The sequence below is a fragment of the Trichechus manatus genome, unplaced genomic scaffold (assembly GCF_000243295.1).
Source record: "Trichechus manatus latirostris isolate Lorelei unplaced genomic scaffold, TriManLat1.0 scaffold00054, whole genome shotgun sequence".
Lineage (NCBI taxonomy): Eukaryota > Metazoa > Chordata > Mammalia > Sirenia > Trichechidae > Trichechus > Trichechus manatus.
The window spans coordinates 12317791-12340400 of NW_004443990.1; the positions used below are offsets into that span (position 1 = coordinate 12317791).

The 22610-nt window shown below is 57.2% G+C and overlaps 1 protein-coding gene across 28 annotated transcripts in view; it reads right to left on the reverse strand.

Moving 5' to 3' along the window:
* The window catches only part of CACNA1G (calcium voltage-gated channel subunit alpha1 G), a 68261-nt gene that overhangs the window by 7367 nt on the left and 38284 nt on the right, over nucleotides 1-22610 (reverse strand). For 8 of the 28 annotated variants that reach the window (XM_023732634.1, XM_023732624.1, XM_023732613.1 and 5 more), the window contains 18 exons: nucleotides 22154-22238; nucleotides 21876-22069; nucleotides 20430-20861; nucleotides 19395-19495; nucleotides 19034-19157; nucleotides 16871-16939; nucleotides 16532-16716; nucleotides 15333-15459; nucleotides 13592-13717; nucleotides 12442-12531; nucleotides 11660-11873; nucleotides 4372-4523; nucleotides 3262-3371; nucleotides 1955-2088; nucleotides 1596-1666; nucleotides 1366-1444; nucleotides 1148-1269; nucleotides 453-803 (listed from right to left, as the gene is read on the reverse strand). In XM_023732634.1, the coding sequence (XP_023588402.1) occupies nucleotides 453-803; nucleotides 1148-1269; nucleotides 1366-1444; nucleotides 1596-1666; nucleotides 1955-2088; nucleotides 3262-3371; nucleotides 4372-4523; nucleotides 11660-11873; nucleotides 12442-12531; nucleotides 13592-13717; nucleotides 15333-15459; nucleotides 16532-16716; nucleotides 16871-16939; nucleotides 19034-19157; nucleotides 19395-19495; nucleotides 20430-20861; nucleotides 21876-22069; nucleotides 22154-22238 (2766 nt within the window). Of the gene's footprint in view, nucleotides 1-452; nucleotides 804-1147; nucleotides 1270-1365; nucleotides 1445-1595; nucleotides 1667-1954; nucleotides 2089-3261; nucleotides 3372-4371; nucleotides 4524-9759; nucleotides 9814-11659; nucleotides 11874-12441; nucleotides 12532-13591; nucleotides 13718-15332; nucleotides 15460-16531; nucleotides 16717-16870; nucleotides 16940-19033; nucleotides 19158-19394; nucleotides 19496-20429; nucleotides 20862-21875; nucleotides 22070-22153; nucleotides 22239-22610 lie in introns of all 28 variants that reach the window. The other 20 variants (XM_023732621.1, XM_023732612.1, XM_023732632.1 and 17 more) reach the window with 11 other exon arrangements.

A 22610-nucleotide genomic window follows, 5' to 3' on the forward strand; every position in this document is an offset into this window, starting at 1 on the left:
GACAAGTCAAAGGATTGAAGGATTGAAGGATGGAAGGGAATTGGCCAGGTTGAGGGGTGGGAAGGAGGAGAGAGAGGACAAGTCAAAGGATTGAGGGATGGGGAGAAAAGATGTTTGGCAATCGGGCAAGGGGAAAAAAGAAACAGGAAGGAAACAGAAAACTTAGCCTTGAACGTAAGGGTCTGGGAGGGGAGGCCAGGCCAGTCTGGAGGAGCAGGCACAGAAGAGCCAGCACGTCTGCTGGGTTTGTGGGGGTGGCCCTGTGGGAGTGAGTGTGGCAGCCATCTTTGGGGAGGGATGGGGAGTGCTGACCCCTTAGCATCCAGGACGAGCCCCAGGGTTGCTGGGCCGCCTGCTCAGCTCCTGTGTCCCACCAGGGACAACTGCTGGCCGCCCTCCCCACACTTCTCCTTCCCCATACTGGCCCATGGCAGGGGAGGGTGTGCACTCACCGTGGGGCCCTCGAGGGAGAACCGTGAGGGTGCCCTGGCGTGGGCAGAGTGCGGGGCCCCAGGGTTGGGGCTGTCAGGGCTGTCAGGGCCCTCGACCCCAGGCCAGAGGAAGGGGCTGCCCAGTGGCGAGTGGGGCTGTGGGCTGAGCGTCTTCATCTCCAGCTCCAGCTCGGCCTCCAGCTCGGCCTCCTCTTTGGCCTCTTTGTTGCTCTCCTCCAGGTGCTTCATCAGCACGGCGATCACCACGTTGACCAGCACAAACTGGGCTGTCAGCACGAAGGACACGAAGTAGATAGGAGAGATGACGGTGTTGTAGCAGGTGGAATCCTGGTCGCAGTCCCGGAGGGTGTCCTGGGGGAGGCGGGGTACAGGGATGAGGCTGGGGAGGACAGTGCACGGAGCTGTCATGGAAAATTGGGTCACTGGTGCCACAGAGCATGGAAGGAAGAAAAGAGGAGGAGGAGGGAGTAATGGTGTCCTGAGGGGAAAAGAGCGCTAGACACTGTGCTGGAAACGTGTGAGTCAGGCAGAGCATGTCCTGGGGAGAGAGAGTGTTCTGGGACGGGGGGTAGAAGCTCACATACTTTTACTCATGGCCAATTCATTTTCCCAAGGAATCTTGGCTCAAGAAGTGGGGCTGCCTCCCTGGGGCTTGCACCAGCCCTGGGAGACCCCACTGCGGAGGGGACACTCACCTTCATAATGCCATTCCAGTTGTCACCAGTGGAGACTCGGAAGAGGGTCAGGAAGGCCATGCCAAAGTTCCGAAAGGTGGCGTGCCGGCCCAGGCCCTCACAGGGGTGCATCTCGTCACACTCTAGGGGAGGAGGAAAGGAGGAGAGAAACCCAGGTCAGCCCAGGAGCCACTTGGTATCCAGCCCAGGCTCCTCTGCCTTCCCCCACCCCAACTCACCCAGGTCTCCAAAGAGCTCCACGCCCAGAGCTGCAAAGATGAAAAACAACAACATGAAGAGAAGGCCCAGGTTTCCCACCTGGAAAAGAGGAAAAGAAAGGGAAACGGTGCCGCTGGATCTCCCAGTCGCCGAACGCAGCCCTTAGGCCCTCCCCACCCCCAGCCGTGGCCCGCCCCTCTGGAGAGCACCTTCCCCTCCCCAAAAAGGACCACCCCCACCTTCCAGCTACCTGGGGCAGGGCCTGCATCACTGTGTCCAGGAGCGCCCGCATGCCCACTGCCATCTTCAGCAGCTTCAGCACTGCAGAACAGGACAGAGTCGTGAGCTGGCCCCTCAGGGTCCCAGCCACATGGAAGCCAGGGCCAGGGCCAGGGCTGGTGAGATGACCAACGAGGCCCAGCCAAGCCGCCATGACTCCACCTTCACCTCCACCCTCAGCCCAGCCCCTGACTTTCCCCTTCAACAGAGGCTGGGAGAAAGACTTGTGAGAACCCACAGCCCCTCAGTCCCTGGCCAGCCACAGAGCTGACCACTGCTGTCTTCCCCCATGCCAGTCACCCCAGGAGGGTAGGTGTGGTGGGCACTGACCTCGGGCAATACGCAGTACCCTCATGATGCGGATGATGGTGGGGTTGATGGGCAGCGAGGCGTTGACCTCGATCTCCTCCAATGTGATGCCCATGATGGACAACAGCACAATGGCCAGGTCCAGTTGGTTCCACCTGGAAAGCCCAGGACACAGCTCCCTGAGTGGGAGGACGGGCATTGCAGAGGAGTGGCAGTTGTGACACTACAAGGGCTGGAGGGGAGGGTGGAGGTCAGCCAGTCCAGCCTCCCCAGCCTGCAGAGAAGAGGCATGGCTTATCTACGGTGGCTCAGTCGGCTGGCAGTAGAGGTGGGTCTAGGACTTAGCTCATGGGCCTCTGCTCTTAATTTTTATTCATTTGCCTTTTTATTTAGCACTTGTATGGTGTTTACTCCACCACCTGCATGTCAGTTGTCGTACTGTGGTGGCTTGCGTGTTGCTGTAACGCTGGAAGCTATGCCACCAGTATTTCACACGAGCAGGGTCGCCCACAGTGGACAGGTTTCAGCGGAGCTTCCAAACTAGGACAGACTAGGAAGAAAGGCCTAGTGATCAAGTTTTGATAATTATCCAATGAAAACCTTATGAATCACAATAGAACACACTGCCTGACTCGCTTGCTTTGGGCACCAACATTAGGAGGGATTAGTCACTAGAGGACGACATCATGTTTGGTGAAGGAGAGCGCCAGCCAGGGTGAGGGAGACCGTCAGTGAGAAGGATTGGCACAGAAGCTGCAACGATGGACTAAACATGTCAGCGATCATGAGGACACTGTAGGACCAGGCAACATTTTGTTCTGTTGTACATAAAGTTATCATGAGCTTTCTATCTATCTATGGTGTTTAGTATGTGCCAAACACTGTTTTAAAGGCTTTACAGATTGGAATTCATAATCCTTACAACTCTGTGTTGTGAATACCATTGTTATCTCCCATTTTACAGATGTGGAAACTGAGGCACAGAGAGGTTAATTAACTTACCCGAAGTCATCAGCTACTAAGTGGTGGAGCCAGGATTCAAATCCGGTTCCTAAGTGGTGGAGCCAGGATTCAAATCCGGTTCCAGGCAGTCTAGGCTCTGCCCTGTCTTGTCAAGTTCCCTCCATCCTCTCCCTTTTTCCAGGACTTGGACCCGCGCCCCCCCTCCCCCGCCACCACCCGCCAAAGTCTTTGGTGGGTCCTAGAGTGGGAACTGGACCTCAGGAATTAAGAAAGGTCTTCAAGCACTAGATACAGATGGGTATTTCCCCATGAAACACACCCCTCCCCCCCACTCCCCAGATCCCTCTCCTCTCTCAGTCAGTTACCTATCCTGGAAGAACCGACGGAAGCCAAAGGCCACAAGTTTGAAAACTGACTCCAAGACGAAGATGACAGTGAAGACGTAGTTGCAGATCTTCAGAGCCTCATCCAGGATCTGGCAGGAGTGGGGGGCAAGATGTGAGGTCTCCGAAGGCTGAGGGCTGATGCCTTGCCCACCCCCTCCATCATACCTCCCAAATCTGGACCATGGGGTGAGTCTAAGGGGACTCTACTTCTCGGTCCCTACCATGATGGCTGAGCACTGGCTACCTCAGGATGGAGTAGGGTCCTCATTCACATGGATGATTCATTGTGCTAAAGGATTCCTCTCCTTAAACTTGCTCCTAAGGGTGGTGAGGTTGACATATTGGTCCCCCAGATTGAGAATGTTCTGGAAGGCACAGAATGCTAGAAGGGGCTTTGGTGTTGTGTGCTGTTGAGTCAATTCCGACTCTTAGCGACCCTATATAACAGAGTAGAACTGCCCCGCAGGGCTTCTAGGCTGTAATATTTACGAGAGCAGACTGCCACATCTTTCTGTCGCAGAGTGGCTGGTGGGTTTGAACTGCCGACCTTTCGGTTAGCAGCCAAGCATTTAACCACTGTGCCACCAGGGCTCCTCTCAGAAGGGGCCTTGTACATTACTAATTCAGCCTTCTCATTTTACAGATGGGGAAACCGACACCTGGCGGACAGCCAAGGGAGGCTTAGTGGACAAGTGGCAAGATCAGAGGTGAGTTTCGGAATTGGATGTACACTAGAATCTAAACTCTAGAAGGGCAGGCACCAGGTCTGCCTTCTTTGCTCTCAAGGGCTCAGAGCCTAGCACATATTAGGCACTCAATAAATATTTGCTGAGTGAATAAACCAGGTCCTCCACTTCTTAGCTGTGTGGCCTTGGTCAAGTCAACTAACCTCTCTGCGCCTCAGTGACCTCATCTGTAAAACAAAGATGATGCCCACTTCCAAGGGTTGTTGCAAGAAATACAAGAACTCATGTAGCGTGCCCAGCACACGCTTGGCAAGAGGAGCCCTGGTTCGGGCTGTGGTAGCCTCGCCCAGGGGCTCCCAAGGCTGACAGCAGGGGAGCCAGATGGCCAGTCACTTGCTCCTACCTGGGGCTGCTGGTAGTGCTCCATGGCCATGGTGACCACATTCAGCCCAATGACACCCGTGATGAAGAGATCCAGGTAGTGGCTGGTGCACAAGTGGTGGACGAGGAGCCGGAAGCGGGAGTAGTCTGAGTAATAGGGTTTGCACTGGGCTTCTGGTGGGGCCAGGGAGGAGAGTGGAGGAACCATCAGGTCCCCGCCCCCTACGCCCCCTCCACCCATAGTCCCTGACAGCCGCCAGCTTCTAACCCCAGAGCTGAAACATTCCAGGGTCACCAGCACCTCGGCCTCCCCACACTACTGCCTTTTGGGGGAGAAGCTCTCTTGGCATCTCCCCCCGGGCATCTGTTCTACTGGATGCAGTCTTGGGCATGGGGGGGTCAGGACATGCATAGTTCCCCATCCACATTAGACACCGGGTGAGCCCAAAATCCACCAGCCCATCATAATGCCGCCCTTGACCCGGTGTTCCACAGCGAGGTCAGATCAATAAGATGAGAAACATCCGGTCTTATCAGGCTCAGAGGAAGCGCCATCAACCGAGCTACGAAGGCTCTTGCTCTTTCACCAAGTCAGTCCCTCGAGGGGAGCAGAGGAGATTATACAGAGCTGGGATTTGGAGATAAAACCGGAGATTGGAAATTGGACAGCTTCTTGGTTGGCTGCACTAACCCACCCACCGGGCCTTGGGGGGGGGGCCTGGGCCTCCTGCCCCTCAGGTGAGGGAGGGCAGAGGGAGGCGGCTAGGCTCTGCTCATCCCAGACTCCCGCGGGGGGCCACACCTGATGGACTCACCCAGCTTCTAATGAGGCAATGCCCAGCCTGCCCTGGTGTCAGGGCAGCTTTAGACCGAAGGCTGGGCTGGAAGCACTGTCTGAGATCTGTCAGAGGTGTAATACCTCTTTTGTAATTATCGGACCACTTAGTTATAAAAACCACGGTGGTTGGCCTTCTCAGCAGGCAGAATAAATCTGGGGCTAGGAGATTGCAGGGGGCTCTCCTCCAGGGGTCAAGGAAACGCCAGGCCAAGCTGGGGGTGCATGAGAAGGTTGACAGATTGGTCTCCCAGGCAGCCACTATGAAGGAAGAGGCTTGTGGTCCCATAGGAGGCTTGGAGCAGTCTCAGGTCCCAGACAGCTCTTCCCCCACCTCAGGAGGTCTAGGGCAGAAGCCAGCCAGCAAGGGCTGCAGTATCTGAGGCCTGTGCCGGGGGTGGCTGGCTCAGGGGCAGCAAGAAGCTTGGGCCCCAGGCCAGCTCAGATAACTGTCTTTTCCCATGCAGAGGACCATTTAATAGAGAGGTAAACTGAGGCAGGGAGCAGCCTGGGCTGGGCCCCCACCAAAGGCCCAGGGAAGAAGAGTGCCCAGGAGCTGCCTGTTCAGCTGCATCTGATGCCTGCTCCAGGCCCGCCTGACCACTCTCCAGCGTCGGCCTTGAGGTGTGGATAACCAAGAGGCAGAAAGTCCAGAATGTTCCAGTGGCCCTTAGGCCATCTTTTTGATTTCAGAGATGGGCCAGCCAACCATGGCTTTGCTCAGGTGGCCCTCCTAACTCCCAGGAGTGTGGGGGTGGGGAGGCCTGGGAAACGGGACGACACGGGGCCACGGGTCATCCACACAGCGATCGTGGAGGGTGGACAGGGCAGGCTGGGCCTCTTCCTTCCTTCCTCCAGTACCCACAAGAACCAGAGGGCCTAGTGGCCTGGTGTTGCCTTAGCAGCCGGAACTGTTTCTCTGCATTAATCTCCATAAATGCCGAGAGCACCCGATCCCATTATGCTAAAATATGAATGGAGAGTTAACTAAAATGTTTGAATACAATTAGGTTAGAAAAAGCAGGCTTCGTATTAGCTCCATTATTAGCTGAGACAATGCAGAGCAGAGGCTGGGAGGGGAGTTTCTTCCCTCTCCCCCTCACCCCAGCCTGACTGTGCTCGCAGCCCCAGGCCAAATGGCAGCCACACTTCCTCTGCCTTCTGGCTTTGCTGTAGGAGTCTGAGGGGTAGGTGGGCTGGGATTCAGCCAGGGACTCTCCTCCAAGTGGCCCAGAGGGAAGGTGGGGGCAGGACCAAGTAGGTGGGGCACCTGCTCACAGCGGGGTCGGGTCACCAGGCCATTGAGGTCTGTCCAAGTGCCCCTCCACCCCTGCTTCTCCCCAGCCCAGCAGGTGCCGAGGCTGCCAGCAATCTCTCCTGAGAGCGCAGGTCCCCGAGAGCATTCTCTGATCAGCATTCTCCCTGGCGGCTCCTTTGTTTTACAGAGAGCAGGCCCAGCAGAAAGTGACTTAGCCAGCACACTGGGAGGCAGTGACCAAGCCAGGAGCTCCCTGCCGCGTCCCTCGGCCAGCTGCCAGGCGGGTTTTGACACAAGGCCCAGAGGGTGCCCTTGGGTGGTCTGCCCAAAGGCTCTCTGGATGATGTCACCCCACTTTGCTGCTCCCCGGACCTTAGTTCTGTAGGCAAGCGGCTGGGTTTGGGGGAGAAACAGACCCTGGGAGGAGCTTCAGGGGGCCTGCTGCTCCAGGAGTTCCGGTCACAGCCCAGGAAGGGCGGTCACTGGCATGCCCACCATGCCCCTGCCCCCCACGAGTATGAGCTGCCTTAGGTGGAGAAACTACCAGAGTCAGACAGTGGGGAGAAGGGCACCCCGAGGACTGCCCAGACCCCCAGCCAGGGGCAGGGGCAGACGAAGGGCACAAGAGGGGGAGCGAGGCTGCAGGTGAGAGCAACAAGCGCAGTGAGTTAGTATGGGTCATCTGGGAGCCCGAGGCACCGACAGGGCAGAGGGTTTGCAAAGGAGAGTGGCAGAGAGACAGGGGTCATCCCCAGGGACACAGGCCCCCCACGGCAGATGTCATCTTCAGCTACCATGGCCAGGCCTGATCACTGGGCCCCAGCCTGATGGAAGGAGAGAGGGTGAGCGGCCACTCTGGGGGTAGATGCCACAGGGGGCCGAAGAGAGTGGGGTTTGGGCTGGAAGCCAAGCTGTCCCTTGGGGCTGACCTGATCCCCCAGCAGCTCCATCTGCACCTTCACCTGGTCATCTGTGGCGGACCCAGTGTCTGGCCAGGCCCATTCCCCTAACAATCCAAGACTCTTCCCTCAGCCTTTCCCTGGGGGTCTAGCTACCCCCTCCTGCTGGGAGCAGCCCAGGGTGGAAGTGGCACCAGCAGGGAGGTGTTGTGAGTGTGCTTGGTTCCCAGAAGGCTCAGGCTAGGGGGTCTGACTTGGTCCCCATCATTCTGTCAGAGTGGGCCCAGGAGTCTGTGTTTTACATGCTGTCCAGGTGATTCTTATGCACGCTGATGTTCAAGCAGCTCTGGTGTGGCCCACACAGAGCTGCAGGTCCAGGAGAGGGGGATATGGGACTAGCTAAACCCTGTCTGGGTATCTGAGTCCTCATCACCACCTGGGAGGTAAGGCTCACGATTACAGTCAGTAGATACCTGCAGGTGTGCAACAGGGCATGGCAGAAAGTTCTGGAACCGGGGGCGGGGGTGCAGTGGGAGAGGGACAAGAGGGTTTAGCATTGAGTGAGAGTGCCAGGAGTTCTTGGGACCATGTGTTGGTTCAGGGGACACACTCCTTGGAGAAGGGGCCTCTGTGGGCTGCCCTGCGCTAGGGGAGGTGTTTTGGGGTGAGTGTGTATGTGGAGAAGGGGCCCTGGTAGCACACTGGTTAAAGCACTCAACTGCTAACCAAAAGGTCAGTGGTTGGAACCAACTAGCTGCTCTGCGGGAGAAAGATGTGGCAGTCTGCCTCATAAAGATTTACCTTAGATACCCTATCGGGCAGTTCTACTCTGTCCTATACAGTTGCTCTGAGTCGGAATCAACTCAACGGCAACGGTTTTGGTTTGGTTTTTTTTTTTTTGGCGTATGTGGGGACACTTCAGTCCATAAACCAGGTAGACCCATAAAGAGAAAACCGCAAGTTAACTTCCTGTCACCCTCCTCTCACCCCCTAACACATCAGGAATTTGCAATACAGCCTGATGCAGAGATGTGGGGACCCAGGTGATCCAGACACATATCAGCTGGAGACCCCTGCGTCACAGAGACGTCTGTCAATGTTCAACACCACAGCTCAGCACCATGGGGACACGTGACATCGACCCTCTGAGGGCCTCAGGAATGACCTACTGAATGGTGGCTCAGGGGGAACCTCCCCTGGGTAGGTCCCTGAGTCACCATAGATCAGGCAGCCTAACACCCTCAGGGGCTCACGGGAATAGCAGAGAAAGGAACAGCTCAGTGGTTCCCAGCCTGAAGGCCCAATCTGAGAAGGCGGCCACGTGGGGGTAATTAGGTTCTTTTCAATATTTCTAAAAGCTTAAAAGAAATCGTATATTTGCCTGGTAAGACCCCACAGACTAATTTAATGACCAAATGGTCTTTTCTCGCCATGGTTCAGTGTGGTAACCCTTGGCAGCTCAGAAGCTCTGATTAGCAATTAGATTTGCCTTTGATGAGTAAAAAGGGTGAGACAAAGCCATTATTGCACCGCTCTGAACATCACAGACCGTCTTAAAATGTGGGTTCTATGGGGAGCAATGATAAGACGGGTCCTCAGGGATGAACAGATTGGGAACCACCACGGTGGAGACATCAGAGGGTGTAACCAGGCCCCGCTGCCCGATCACAGATTCTCTGAACTTCCATCTGGGGCCAGGGTGTGTGTGGGGAGCAGGGGATTGGGCCAAGGGACACAGGGAGGGCAGGCAGGACCAGGAGGGCCTTCCCAGAGACAAGGCTCTCGGAGACAAGGACCCATCTTGCACCCAAATCTTTGGCTTTTTTTGGGAGAAGCGCGTGGCTAACTCAGACCTTCAGATTCCCAACTCCTACTGTTTGTAGCGATGACGTCGACACTGCAATTACTTGACTATTAATGAATCTGTTCAATTATTCACTGTTACATTTTTAAAACAAATCCTTCCCCTCTGCTCCTCTCATCTGGCTCCCTTGGATCAAAGTCTCCCTTTCAGACAAGAGAAGACTGGAGAGATTTTCAGCTCAAATAATCAAACGCGATCCAGGGAAGGGGAGGTAGTGGGCGAGGGCAGCAGGGGGCTGGGAGCTTGACCCTGGAGCCTTTGCAGAGAAGGTGGGTCTTCAAAGAGGTGCCGGAGGGAGGGGCTTGCCTGGGCCCTCACCGCCTGTCCAGTTTAGTGAAGGCCTACGGGATAACGTAGAGCCCAGCACCCTGGCTCCTGCCCTCTTGGGGACCGCCCCAAGGACCCTCACCCCTCACCCCGAGAGGACAGAATCAATGAGCCATGGTGAGGGAGCAAACAGCATGTCCCCGCACGCATGAGGTGGGCCTGGGGGACAGGCAGGGCCTGACCACCCCCCGGCCACACCCTGGACCCCACAACCACAGACGCAGTACCTGGCGCCGCGCTGGCTGAGCTGCCGGAAGCAATTACATCGTCCAGCATTAGATCTAAAAGAACGAAACACGACATTGGTCACTGGCCAGACCGGGTGGGCTGGACAGGGCCCCCTCAGCAGCTTGCTCCCCCTCAGCTCTGATCCTCACTCTGCCTAGGAATGGGGTGTGCCAAGCACAGGTGGCTGGTTCTGAACATCCAGCTCCAAACTCGGGGAACAGGGCACTTGAGGGAGACAAGTGGTTCTGTCAGCTTGTCAGGGTCACAAGGGAGGCAGTGGGAGGGCAGGCCATTGTCCAAAGGACAGCTGTTCACTCCTCCCTATGCCATGGCCTCAGCAGCCACTGAGCCGGCTGCAGACCCAAGAAGAGGAGCCAGCTGGTCAGGCAGGGCCCCAGTATCTCTCCCCAAGTGTCCCATCTGCAGAAGCCCTGCCGAGGCGCAGGCTGTATGAATGGGTGGGGTGGACAGAGCAGTGTTGGATCAAGGCCACTGGGTGTAGTGTGCCCGCTCAGCTTCAGAGAGCCACAGGGAGAGCTGAGATACACCTCTACCCACAGCTAAGCGGGAGGCCTTGGGGGGTGGGGGTGCTAAGGCTGTGGGACAAACAATAGCACTGTCCACCGCTGCCCGAGGCCAGCGTCTTCTCATCTTCCTCCTCAAGCAGCCCCATCTCACACAGGGGACACTGGCCTGGTACCACCCCCCACCCTCATCCCCACTCCCACAGTCTCTTCCCTCACTCCAGGTACCTCTCACACAGCAGCAGGAGCTGGAGCCGAGGACTGTGGGGAGGGAGGGGCGCCGCATCCCCTAGCTCATGAGGTGGTCCTCACATGCCACCAAACTAAAGGGAGAACTCAGAGCTCCGCACACACCTCATCCACGCACGGAAGACGGTTTGTGAAAGGGAGGAACGAGGAAGGGAAACCCCCAGACACACAGACAGATGCACAGAGGCCTGGACAGACCCACTCATAAAGATGCTGAGAGAGAGGCGTGGGCAGTGGCTGAGAGAGAGAGAGTCCCAGAAATGAGTGAGCGCCAGACAGACAGGAGCAGGAGGCCCAGGACAGGAGGCAGGTGCCGACAGACCTGCAGACATGCCGGAAAACAAAGTCCTTCCTGGACCCCTGGGTCTCGTCACTTAGTCTCAGCCCACCCAGGGCATAAAAGCCTAAGGAGGGGTAGGAAGGGGCCTCACCCCTCCAATCCCAAAAGGTGTTGGAGCTCACAGGTGAGGGGGCTGAAGCGTCGAAGGCCAGGCAAGGAGAGTCATGAGCTCAGACCTTCCCTGAGCCAGAGGGGGAAATGTTTTTACAGCTTGGCAAAACAAAAGCAAAAACAAAAAGAAGTGATGGTCAGAAGCCAGGTTGTTTTGTTGGAGAGAGGGAGGGAGAGTGGGCCTGGGGTTCTCTCTCACACTGTTGTCCATGTACAGGTTTTGACCAAGGCCTTGCTCAGCAACTACAGATGCTGGATAGGCACAGGGTCAAGGGACTGGCTCGCAACCCTGGGGCGGGCGAAGCTGGCACCTGGGCCAATCCCTGGGTAGCTGGTGGAGGCGCAGAGCAATGTCACATCAGATTCGCTTCCCATAAGGCTCCTTTGAGAGCCGAGCTGGGAGGGGCCATGCATCAACTCCCTCCTGGCCTCATCTGGGGGGTATGATGCGAGACTCAGGGAGCCCCCCGGGAGGCGGGGGCGGCTCCTCCTCCTCCACGGGGCTGAACTGGTCTGCTTCATGCGGGCTCTAAAGGCAGACATGCTCTTGAGGGAAAGGAGGTGAGGAGGGGGGTGGGAGCATCTTCTCCCTGCCCCCAGCCCCAGCCCCCGGCTCCCTGCAGTCACAAGGCCAAGGTCAAGCACGACCCAGAGAGATGTGGAAAGACTACCGACCAGCCATCTGCTTCTCCTTACTCCTTCTCTTTTTCTCCAGTCTCCGCAGTCGCTTCTCCTCCCGCCGCCGGGCCTCCTCTTCCTCCTGGTGCTGCCGACACTTGTGGAAGTTCTCCACCACCACACCCACAAACATGTTCAGGACAAAGAAGGCCACGATGAGCAGGAATGAGATGAAGTATAGCAGCATCCAGGGGTTGTGGTTCATGATGGGCTGGTGGGGAGCAGGAAGGACAGGTGGCAGCATCAGCCCGAGGGTGTCCTGTCTCAGGTGCTGCCCTGTAGCCTGCACTCCTTAAAACAAGGCCTACAAACTTGAACAGCTATAGGGACCCAACAGGTGACGCAAATGAATGATGTGGGTTTGGTGTCAGGCAGTAGGGAGGGGTGGGGACTGTGGTAAATTGGAAGTGCATGTTCTGTCCAAAAGGAGCAGCTGCTTCTTTAGCTGACTCCTACTCTAAGGAAACGCAAACCCAGAGTTCTCAGATCTTCAGACTTTTTCTGAGCAGATCCAAATCTGGAATTTTATGTAAAATTCACTAATATTTAAATGCTTAACACTAATATTAAAAAATGTAAGTACGTTGCAGGTCAATAAAACAGGCCCAGATTCAGCCCACAGGCCACCAGTTGCAATCTCTGCTTGATGCCTCTTTGGTGTTCTCTGGACAGCTTGCCTTGCTCTCTTTCTGCCCAGTGTCTGGACCCGCATGCCTGGAGTCAGCCCGTGCTGAGTGACTTGAGCCCACAGATGGACCCTGCCCACCTCAGCCCTTTACCTGCTGGTCCACACCCACAGCATCCAGCCCGTCATACATGATGTCCACCCAGCCGTCTTTGGAGGCCAGCACAAACAAGGACATCAGGGCCTGGAGAGAAGGAGGAGGAAAACACCATCAGAAACCTAGGATGTGTGGCCAAATCACTCATCACCTGCCCTCAAGCGCCTCCTCACAGCAGCAGGTCAGGCTGGAATCACACTCCAGGCCCCAGGAGTGCTCTCTGGCCCAGGGCTCCATGGCTGGGATGAAGCCAGAAGGAGCAGTGGGAGATCATCAGATCCTCTGCTTCAGCCTGGCAGGGCAAGGGAATCCAGAAATCATGGTCAGGGTGGGGCTGGGAAACAAACCAACAAAACTGGTTTTCTACATTTCTCTGTTTCTGCAAATGTGGAGTGAGAACAGGAATACTCTGCAATATGCCTGCAGCATGTTAAGCAAACATACACATCATCTTATTTGGTCCTTACTACCACCCTCCAGGTAGATAGTATTATGACCCCCTTCACCAGGCGGTGAAACTGAGGCCTTGGTAAGTTAGTTGCCCAAGGTCATTTGGCTAATAAATGATGGTACCAGGATTCACACCCCAGGCAGCCTGCCCCTGACCCCACGTGGGCTATCTACTCCACCAAGAAGCAACATGGCACAGGGGACTTGGGTATCTGCTACACGCCAGCTTTTCGACCCTGGACAAGCCCTTTACCCTCTCTGAGCTTCCATTTCCTTATTTCTTTGTTGTTGTTATTGTTAGTTGCCTTCGAGGCAACTCTGACTCATGGCAACCCCACGTGTGCAGACTAGAACTGCTCCACAGGGTTTTCAAGGCTGTGACCTTTCGGAAGCAGATTGGTAAACCTGGCTTCTGAGACACCACTGTGTAGGTTCAAACCACCAACCTTTCAGCTAGTAGTCGAAAGTTTAACTATTTGCACTATCCAGGGACTCCTTTATCTCTAAGGAGGGCTAATGACCCTGTGGGCCCATGTGTCAGTGTGCTATGAGATGGACTGAGCTGCGTGACATGCTGGTGGCAAGATAGCGGAGGGTGCTGAGCACATTGCTGCCTCATCTTGCTTCCTCCTCTTTTCTCCACCTGCAGTCAAATCAGCATGCAACGCTGCCCCCCACCTCAGAGCCTGGGGCTCACCTGGCCAAGGTTGTCAAAGTTGTACTTGTGCCGAACCCATCGGTAACTGGCCTCGGCACAGTCAGACTTGTTGGTGATGTTCCTGGTATCCTCACCCTGGCACACGAAGAACTTCCCTTTGAAGAGCTGGACAGAAAGGAGGAGAGAGACACACACACCCAGAGACAGAGAAGTGGGCTGTGACCACAGGAAGCCCAGAGCTCCGCCTCATCTCCCCCGCCCTGGGTCCTAAAAGCTCTGGGCACACCTTGGGTGAGGATGGGGTGCTAAGCCTAAAATCAGTCAAGTCAGGGGAACACTGCCAGGAACCGTCCCCCCTGCAGGCACACTCCTTCCTCTGGGTCCTTGGGGCCAGAGGCCCCAGAGAAGGGAGGAAAGGTATTCCGGGGATGGGAAGGGTGCAAGGAGAGTAGGAGTCACTCATTTTCTACCAAGGGCTAGGCCAGTGGTTCTTCAAGGGTGGTCCGTGGACCAGCAGTGTTGGCATCATCTGGGAACTTGTTAGAAATGAAAATCCCCAGGCTCACCCCAGACCTAATAAATCAGAAACTCTGAGGTATTATCACCCCCATTTTACAGATGAGAATAATGAGGCTCTGAGAAGGTAATTCCACCACGAAGGGCACACAACCAGTAGGTGACAGAGAGAAGGCTCGAACCTAGGTCTGCCTCACTGAAAAGCTCGCCCCCATTCCATTCCAGCCCACGCCTCCCAACGGGGTTATGGCTATTGGTGGGAAAGGGATTTGAGGGAAGAGGGGGCTAGGGGGCCTGAGCAAGCAGGCATCTCTCAGCCCCTTGGGACAGATCTAAAACCACCCAAAGAGCCCGGGGACTGAGCTCAACAATAGTTCACTACTGAGCCAAGGAGGCTGGGAAGTGAGGGAGGGGAAGAGGCACTGGGTAGTATGGGGGGGAGGGGTTGCATAGAGGCACCACACACACCACTTTGTCAGATGTACCCCAGCCTGGCTCCTGGGGCTAGAGAATTTCTAGGAAGCTGGGAAACAGCCCCATCCCCAGGGCAAAATGGACATCCCCAAAAGGGGCGGAAGAGGGAGGGAAGGAGAGGAGCAGCCAACCAGAAGCTCCCAAGCTGCCCAACAGCCAGCTATTTACCCTGCAGCTGGAGCTGGAGGCACCGGAGGACGGGTGGAGGGGCTTCCCTGCCCCCTGAGACACCCACTGAATTCTGCAGGCAGCTCCCGATCTTCCTACACCAAAGCCAAGTTCCCTCCCTGGGCTGGAGGCCAAGATCCCCAGCAGCCCCCACTTCCTGCCTCATCTGGGGTCTGTACCCTCCTGTCTGCCAGCACGCTGCTAACCGGGCTCAGCTGCCTGGGCGCTAGATCCCCAGGCCTGGCCTCCAGCCCACCCTGCTCAGGCAGGGAAGGAAGGGAGGAGATCCTGGGGTAGACGGTGGGCCAGACTGTGGAGCTCCGAGTTGCAGGGAGGGGGTGCAGAGAGGCGGGAAGAGCAGCCTGTGGCTACCATGGACCTGCAGCCTCCCTGAAGCCCTGCCCTGCGTGGGGGTCTTTGGAGGCCCCTAGTTTTTTGCAAAATGCCCAGGAGGCAATGGGGCCTGAGGCTGAAGCCCTGGAGGGAAGTGTCCCTATTTATTCCTCTCTGGAATGAAGGCGGTGGCAGCAGCTTGAGCCTCGGGACCCCAGGGGCTAAGAGGAGGGCACTTCTCAGGCTTTTTGCTGACAGCGGGTCCCAGACCCTCATGGACCCCACAAACCTGCACACCCAGGATGCCAAAAATGATGAAGAAGGCACAACAGATGACCACGATGTTGCCAATGGGCTTCAGTGAGGACATCAGCGTCTCCACCACCAGCTTCAGCCCCTGTGCCCGGCTGATCACCCTGGGGGTGGGGTGGGGACGGTGAGAGGGGCTCCCAGCTCCCACAATTCCTTGTACCCTGCCCCCCAGCCCTATCGTGGCTCACTAGTCCCCCTCCAGGAGGGAAGAGGCTGGCTTTCTGGGCTCCCCGTGCAGAGTGCCATCTCCTTTTCACAGGACACCCACCCCCATCAGGACTTCACCCACAGTCTCTCCAAACAGGTTGCAGACACACACACGCCCACATCTCCCCGTCCACTCTCAGGATGTCAAAAGTATTACCTGCTGGGGCTGGGTATAGGGAGGACTATTAACTCAAGGAGGTGGTACAGTAAATGAGGGATGCAGTGTGGTGGGGGGCGGGTGATAAACCTGTCGGGGACAGGAGGTAAGGGGAAAAGATGGGAAGTGGTTATCACAGCTGGGGAAGCATCGTTATTAAGTCAGTGTTGTCCCCATTCAAGAAAAGCTCTGACTTGGGAGATGGTGACTGCCGTACTGTAGAGGGCCTCCTGAGAGGACAGATGTCCTGCTGGAAGAAGTGTTACCAATGGGGTGGTCCCTGAGAGGGGCGTTAAGGTGGGAGAAGCCAGCAATAGGAGCTTGTTACCTCACGGGAAGGAGCAGTGTCACCCCTTTAGGTACTACCCACGGGACAGCTTTGGCTGAAGGATATTGGGGTCCTACCTATGGCCTCTGGGACTGTGCCCTGCACCACATCAAGGGGTACAGTCACGTTGCACCACATGACCCTCAAGAGTATGATGTCTTGGAGAGGAGGAGATAAATGCTCTGTTGGCAGTGTCACCGAGAGGGTGTGTGTTCCCTTGGAGCAAAATTTGTTGTGTGACGTCAAGTCAACTTTCGACTCATAGCGACCCATATGACAGAGTAGAACAGAGTAGCCACATGGTTTCCTAGGCTGTAAGCCCTGTTGTCTGGGGTGGGGGTGGGGCGGGCAGAGAGGATCCCCTGTGGGGATCACAAACAGGAAGCAGGGCCATGGGGTTGGGGGTGCTGGTTGTTGGAGGTGTCCCCGAGGGGGACACATTGCTGGGGAGGGGGTGTGGAATGTTTCAGTGGGGGACGGTCACCTGAGCGGGCGCAGGGTCCGAAGCAGCCGCAGCACCCTCAGCATGCCCAGGATCTTGGTGCCGCTATCGGAGACCATGGACACCAGGATGTCAATGATGGAGATGAACACCAGCAGCCCGTCCAGCACGTTCCAGCTGCTGCGCAGGTACGCCTGCTCCCCGAAGCACCAGCCCAGAGCCACCACCTGGAGATCACCATCCGCGTCACCAGCCGTCCTCACCTGCAGCCCCTAATCCTGCCCCCCCCCCTTATGGCCACCCCTCCCACCCTCAGCTGTGTCCACCATCTTCATCCCCACAGGAACCGGAGGGCCCCAAACCACCACCACTCCCCATCACCTTCACTGTCATTTCAGCCAGAAAGACTGCGGTGAAGATGTAATTGGAGAGAGTCAGGAAGATGCGTTCCTGCAAGAGAGAGGAGGCAGCTGTCGCCCATCGGGAAACCCCACCCTCCTTGGGCCAGGATGGCTCTGCACACCGAAGCTGCTTCCAACATTTGACTCAGACAGACGACTCCCACCCTCCCAACACACATTCGCACACACATACACTCACACGTCAGTCAGGGCCGGGCCCCCTTGGCTGGCTTGCACCTCCATGGACAGTCTCACCATTGCCTGAACAGACCCCTGCAGTGTGGCCAGGGGAGGAAGTGACCCCCACCACAATGCTGTCATTTGAGCCTCATATCTCAGGCCTTATTCCTTGATTCCTTTCTGAAAACTGGACAGGACTTAACTTGGTCTCTGAGCCCTCATCCTTTCCTCCCCACCCCATGCCCTTGCTTCCTGAGGTGTGCCCCAGAAACAGACCCGCAAGGCACGCAGGTTGCCTGAGCATGGCTTGTGCATCCCCAGGTGCCCTATTCAGGCCTGGGCAGGGGCAGGGTGGGCCGAATGGGGCCCAGTCTCCTGAGATCTGAGGACTGAGTCCATTGCTGGGAGACCAAGAGAGGGTAACAGAGAGAGAGAGGGGTACAGAGAGAGACAGAGGGGTACAGGGGGGTACAGAGAGAGAGGAGGGTACAGAGGGGGGTACAGAGAGAGAGAGGCAGCACAGAAAGAGGGGGTACAGAGAGAAAAAGGGGGTACAGAGAGAGGGATACAGAGGAGGTACAGAGGAGGAGGTACAGAGAGAGAGAGGGGTACAGAGAGAGAGAGGGGTACAGAGAGAGAGAGGGGTACAGAAAGGGGAGGTACAGAGAGAGGCAGCAAGTAGAGCAGGAGTGTCTGAGAGAGTGAGACACACAGAAAGGGGAGAGAGATGCCCACACTATGACGGCGCCAGAGACAGAGGAGCTGGGTGGGAGGGTGAGGAGAGAGGAGGGAGAGAGTGACGGAGGCCCTGCGGCAGGCCTCGGGCCCAGAGACGCCCGGGTGTGAGTGTGACCAGCCCCCCTTGCTCCTGCACCACCCAGACACCAGCTCAGCAGCCCTTGGCACCCTGGGGGCGGGATGGGGTTCCAGGATGGAGCTTCCTCAGCCACCTATTCCTGGGTCGGCCCTCCATTCCTCAGGCTCCCTCCATCCCCACCCTGGCCCACCTGGAGCCCACCCTAATGGAGAACAGATGCTGCGGTGGCATTTAAATCTAAACAATGGTCTGGGTGGCAGCAAGGAGGGGCAAGGAGGGCACCTCTGGCAACCCCCAAGCAAGTGGTACAAAAGCCATGGGGGAAACAGAGGCCCCTCGCCCTCCCTGCGAGAACCCAAATCACTGCCGAGGGGGTGGGGCTTATGATGCCAGGCTGGGGAGACAGCCCCACAGAACCAGCTGGGCCCATCCCAAAGAGGTGAGGTTCTTGAGCATTGTATCAGATACTCGGGCCTCCGGCCTCTTGTCTCCTGTGAGAAGGACTGACAGGTCACAGACGAGCAGAAGGCTCCTGAAAATTGACTTGTCTGTGACCTGAAAGGACCAAGGGACCAAGAGGGGCTGAGAGCAGCTTCCCTCTCCCCCTGATCTGTGCCCCCATCCATGCACAAATCATGGGTGAACCTGAGACCTGTGGCAAGGAGCAGGGGCTACAAGAGTGCTCAATAGGTGCAGGACTAAACCCCTCCCTATCCCCCATCCCATGGCTCCTGTTACCTCAGCACCACCGTGGGACTCACATGTGGGCCTCCAAGCCTTTTGCTCACAAGAACGTGCCTGCTGTAAATAACCTGGGGTGCAGTGGGGCTTGGTGTTCACCCAGGTAAGGAGCAGGGGCCACTCCCCAGTCGGGCTGGTGTATCATAGAAGGGAAACTAAGGCAGAGGAGGAACACAGAAGGCATCTCAGGGCACCAAGAGCAAGGGTTGGAGTCAGAGAGACCTAAGCTAGAATCCTGGCTCCCTTTCTCCCTGGCCGTGCCACCCTGGGCAGGTCAGGGAAGGTTCTGGGCCTCTTGCCTCCCTTGCTTGCTATGTTAGTGCAAACACCCAGGAGGGGCCTGGCACCGTTTCCACGCAGAGTAGGCACTCAACAGCCACGGTGCATACGGTGCCAGTGACTCACAGCGCTGTGGGGGTCGATTTTGGGGCGCTCCATGGCGATGGTGATGCAGTTGAGGAAGATGATGACGAGGACCACATGGTCAAACATCTTGTGGGTGATGATCCGGTGACACAGGAGGCGGAACCTGCTCCGGAACAGAGGCAAAGGCTGAGAGGGGGAGGCAGGGCAAGGGCAGCAGTGAGAGGCATCGCCCGAAGCCTCCTACCCAGCCTGGTCCCCCCAACCGTGACCCCCTGACACCCAGGCCCTTCACTCACACACCTACACCTCATGCGACCACTTCTAGCATCCCTGTCCCTAACCGGATAACTTCCTGTGAGGAGGAGAGGTTGGGGAGCAGGTTGGAGCCCCCTTCACTTACTTTGACTGAGGAGGGAAGATGTAGGCCGACCAAGAGTCTCGCTCACGGCAGCAGGCGGGGAGCCGGGCTCGGATCCACGCCCTCATTCGTTCCCCTTTGCTCTGCGGAAGGAACACCAGTGTTACGAGCAGGGTCCAGGCCTCCTCAGTCCCCAACCCCTCGCTCCATCTCGGCAGCTCCATGACCCTCACTCCTCATCTGCTCTCTCCCACCTCCGGCCCAGCCCTCTGCCCTCCTTCTCTTCCTCTTCCCCAGCTCCCTCGAAGTCTTGCCGTTCCTCTCTCCTTCCCCAAACTTCCCTACTTCCTTCATCTCCTTCCTCTTCTCCCCTGCACCCTCTCCACTCCCTGCTCTCCATGGCTCTTCAGTTTTCTCATCCCTGCATCCAGGCCAGCCCCCTGCCTGTCCTCCCTCTGTCCCTCCACCACTGGGGTTGGAAGCCACATCAATGATCAAACATACCCATCACAATCTGCTCAAAGACACACCTGGGCCAAGGAGACACTGGCCCCTTCTTCCCATGTGCTAACCCTGAGGTCCTAGGTCCCTGCACCCCATCCCCAGGGCTAAGGGGGGTGGCAAGGGGGCTGGAGGAGGTGTGAGTGGGTAAGAACAGGGTATGAAGTTGAGGCTTGGGATGAGGTCGCAATGAGAACAGGGCACAGGGAGGGGGCCATCAGTTTGCAGAGATGAGTGATGGGTCTTTCTGAGTCACAGGGGGAGGGCCATAAAAGATTCATACACATCAGCCCAAAAACCATTCATATCCACCAGGGACTTCAGAGTCACAGCCCCACGAGCGCAGAGGAGCTGGAGCTTGGTAGGGCAGGCAGAAGAGACAGGGACCGTGTAGAACTCAGTTTCCAGGCCTGGGCACCCATTGAGGTCCCTTGGGCTTGGAATGGTTAACTCCTTTGCACCCTGAATGACACAGAGAGCTGGGGGTGGGTTGTCCAGCCCTGCCTCTGAGTGGGGGCAGCTCCTGTCTCTCTCAAAGTCAGGGTTGAGGGGTCACTGTGCCCATAGGTGCCTCACCAGGTTGCCCTCGTCATCAGCGTCGTCCCCATCCAGTGGGGGGTCATCGAGACGCAGGGCCCGGGCCAGGCGCCCTGGGGCTGACTTGCCATTGCAGTCCTGGTGCTCTGAGGCTGAGCTGCGGCCGCTGGCTGTGCGGTGCAGCCCAGGCACCTGCAGGGTATCCGGCAGGTCGAAAGAGCCCTTGGCTTCCCGCTCCAGGGACGCCCCGTGGTAACGGTCACTGCCCGCTGGGGTGGCCCGCTCCTCTTCCGAGCTGTCCTCCTCATCCTGGCTCTCCCGGCCTTCGCCGGACAACAGGGACCGTCGCTCCCCACTCGGACTCCTCCGCTTCAGGCTTGGGGCACGACCAAGGCTGTTTCGGCTAGAGCGCCTGCTGGTCCAGCTGCTTGCTGCGCTCCAGGGGCTGTGCGGGGAGCTACGGGCACTCGGCTGGAGGGAGAGCCGAGGAGAGGGGGTCTCAGACAGGGCTGTGGGCCTGCATCCCCTTATATGTGTCCCCATCTCCTATGAGCCTCCCCGGCACCACATCAGGCATGAGCAGGAGTCCTGGACTCAGATGCCTGGGTTCAGGTCCTGGCTCAACCCAACCAGCTGTGTGACCTTGGACAGGTTACTAAACCTCTCTTGCGTCATTTATTGGGTAAGAGAGGTGTTACTATCAGTTGAGCATCAGTATAAAATCTCGGTGAGAGCATGGGCTCAGGCACCAGCCCCTTGGGTTAAAATGCTGGCTCTGTCACCTACTAGCTGTGAAGCTTTTCACAAGTCACTTCACTCAGACTATAAAATGGGGACAATAAGGGAACCTGCCTCATAGCATTGCTGTGAGGATTAAATGAGTCAAGCACACTTATGTGCAGCGTTTAGAACTGTATCTGGTCCAAAGTCAGTAACTAGACGAGGGTTTGCTACTATTATGATTAGGTGTGGTGCAAATGGTTAACATGCTTGGCTGCTAACCAAAAGGTTGCAGGTTCAAGTCCATTCAGAGGCACCTCAGAAGAAAGGCCTGGTGATCTACTTCCAAAAAATCAGTCACTGAAAACCCATGGAGCACAGTTCTACTCTGACACACATGGAGTCACCATGGGTCAGAATCAACTTGATTGGCAACTGATTTGATTTTGGTTAAGGAGGTAGGGACTATCCCCTGCCCCCATTTTACAGATAAGGCTCCTAGCAGTTGAGTATTGCCTGAGGTCCCTCGGGGAACAGAAGAGGCAGTATTAGAACCCTGATCTTTTGCTTCCAAGTTTAGGGCTTCTCCTCTTGACCTCATTGCCAGCCTGCATTGCCAGGCCTCACCGACTCCCCTGGGGTTTGTCAGGGTACACACAAGCCCCTTCTAGCCGCTGGTCCAACCCTTGGACCTGCCCCCCCTCCAGCCTCTTCTTCCTGCCCCTCTGTACCTCTCCCACCACCGCGGCTACGTGCGCCCCCTACCGGTGACTTCATCTCGTGGGCCGCCCCGGGCTCCGCCGACCAGCTACTGCTGGTGCGGCGGGAGGCGGGGCCCAGCGGCTCCGCCAGGCCGGTGCTGGAGCTCTTGGGCAGTGACATGGGCGTGGCGGCCGTGTGGATGATGAGAGGCGGCAACAAGCTCCTCCGCAGCTCCGGGTGCTCTCCCAGGGACACCACTGCAGGGGGAGAGAGGGAGAGCCCCCTAGTGCACCTGGGCCCGGCCCAGGCCCAGGGTCCACACCCCCAGGACGGGTACTCACGGGCCAAGCGCTTCTTCCTGTCCCCGTTGCCTTCCAGGCTTGGCGAGAAGAAATCAGGTTCCGACTCGGACTTGGTAGCATCTCCCTAGGGCCAAGGAACAGCGGGCAATTAGGAACCTGGCTGGGGCAGGGGGACGGCAGGATGGCCGAGGTCTCCCTCTCTTCACACGCACACACCACATATAGGCCACGGAACCAACAACCACGGCACGAAGCATGCACTGGTGCAGGGCCTCCCAGGGCCCCGACGCCTGTGCGTCCCACCAGCCACACCTCAGAGACGGCCAAGGCTAACCCCAGAGCCCACAGGCCAACCAGCCTGGCCAGGACTGATGCCAAGGCTGGCTGAGAGCAGAAGGATAGCCAGAAGGCAGCACAGACCAGAGGGTGCTGGGGACCTGAGTGAAGTGGCCACCAGAGCCTCAATTCCAAAAGGCCACAGAGGCCTTTCTGCAGT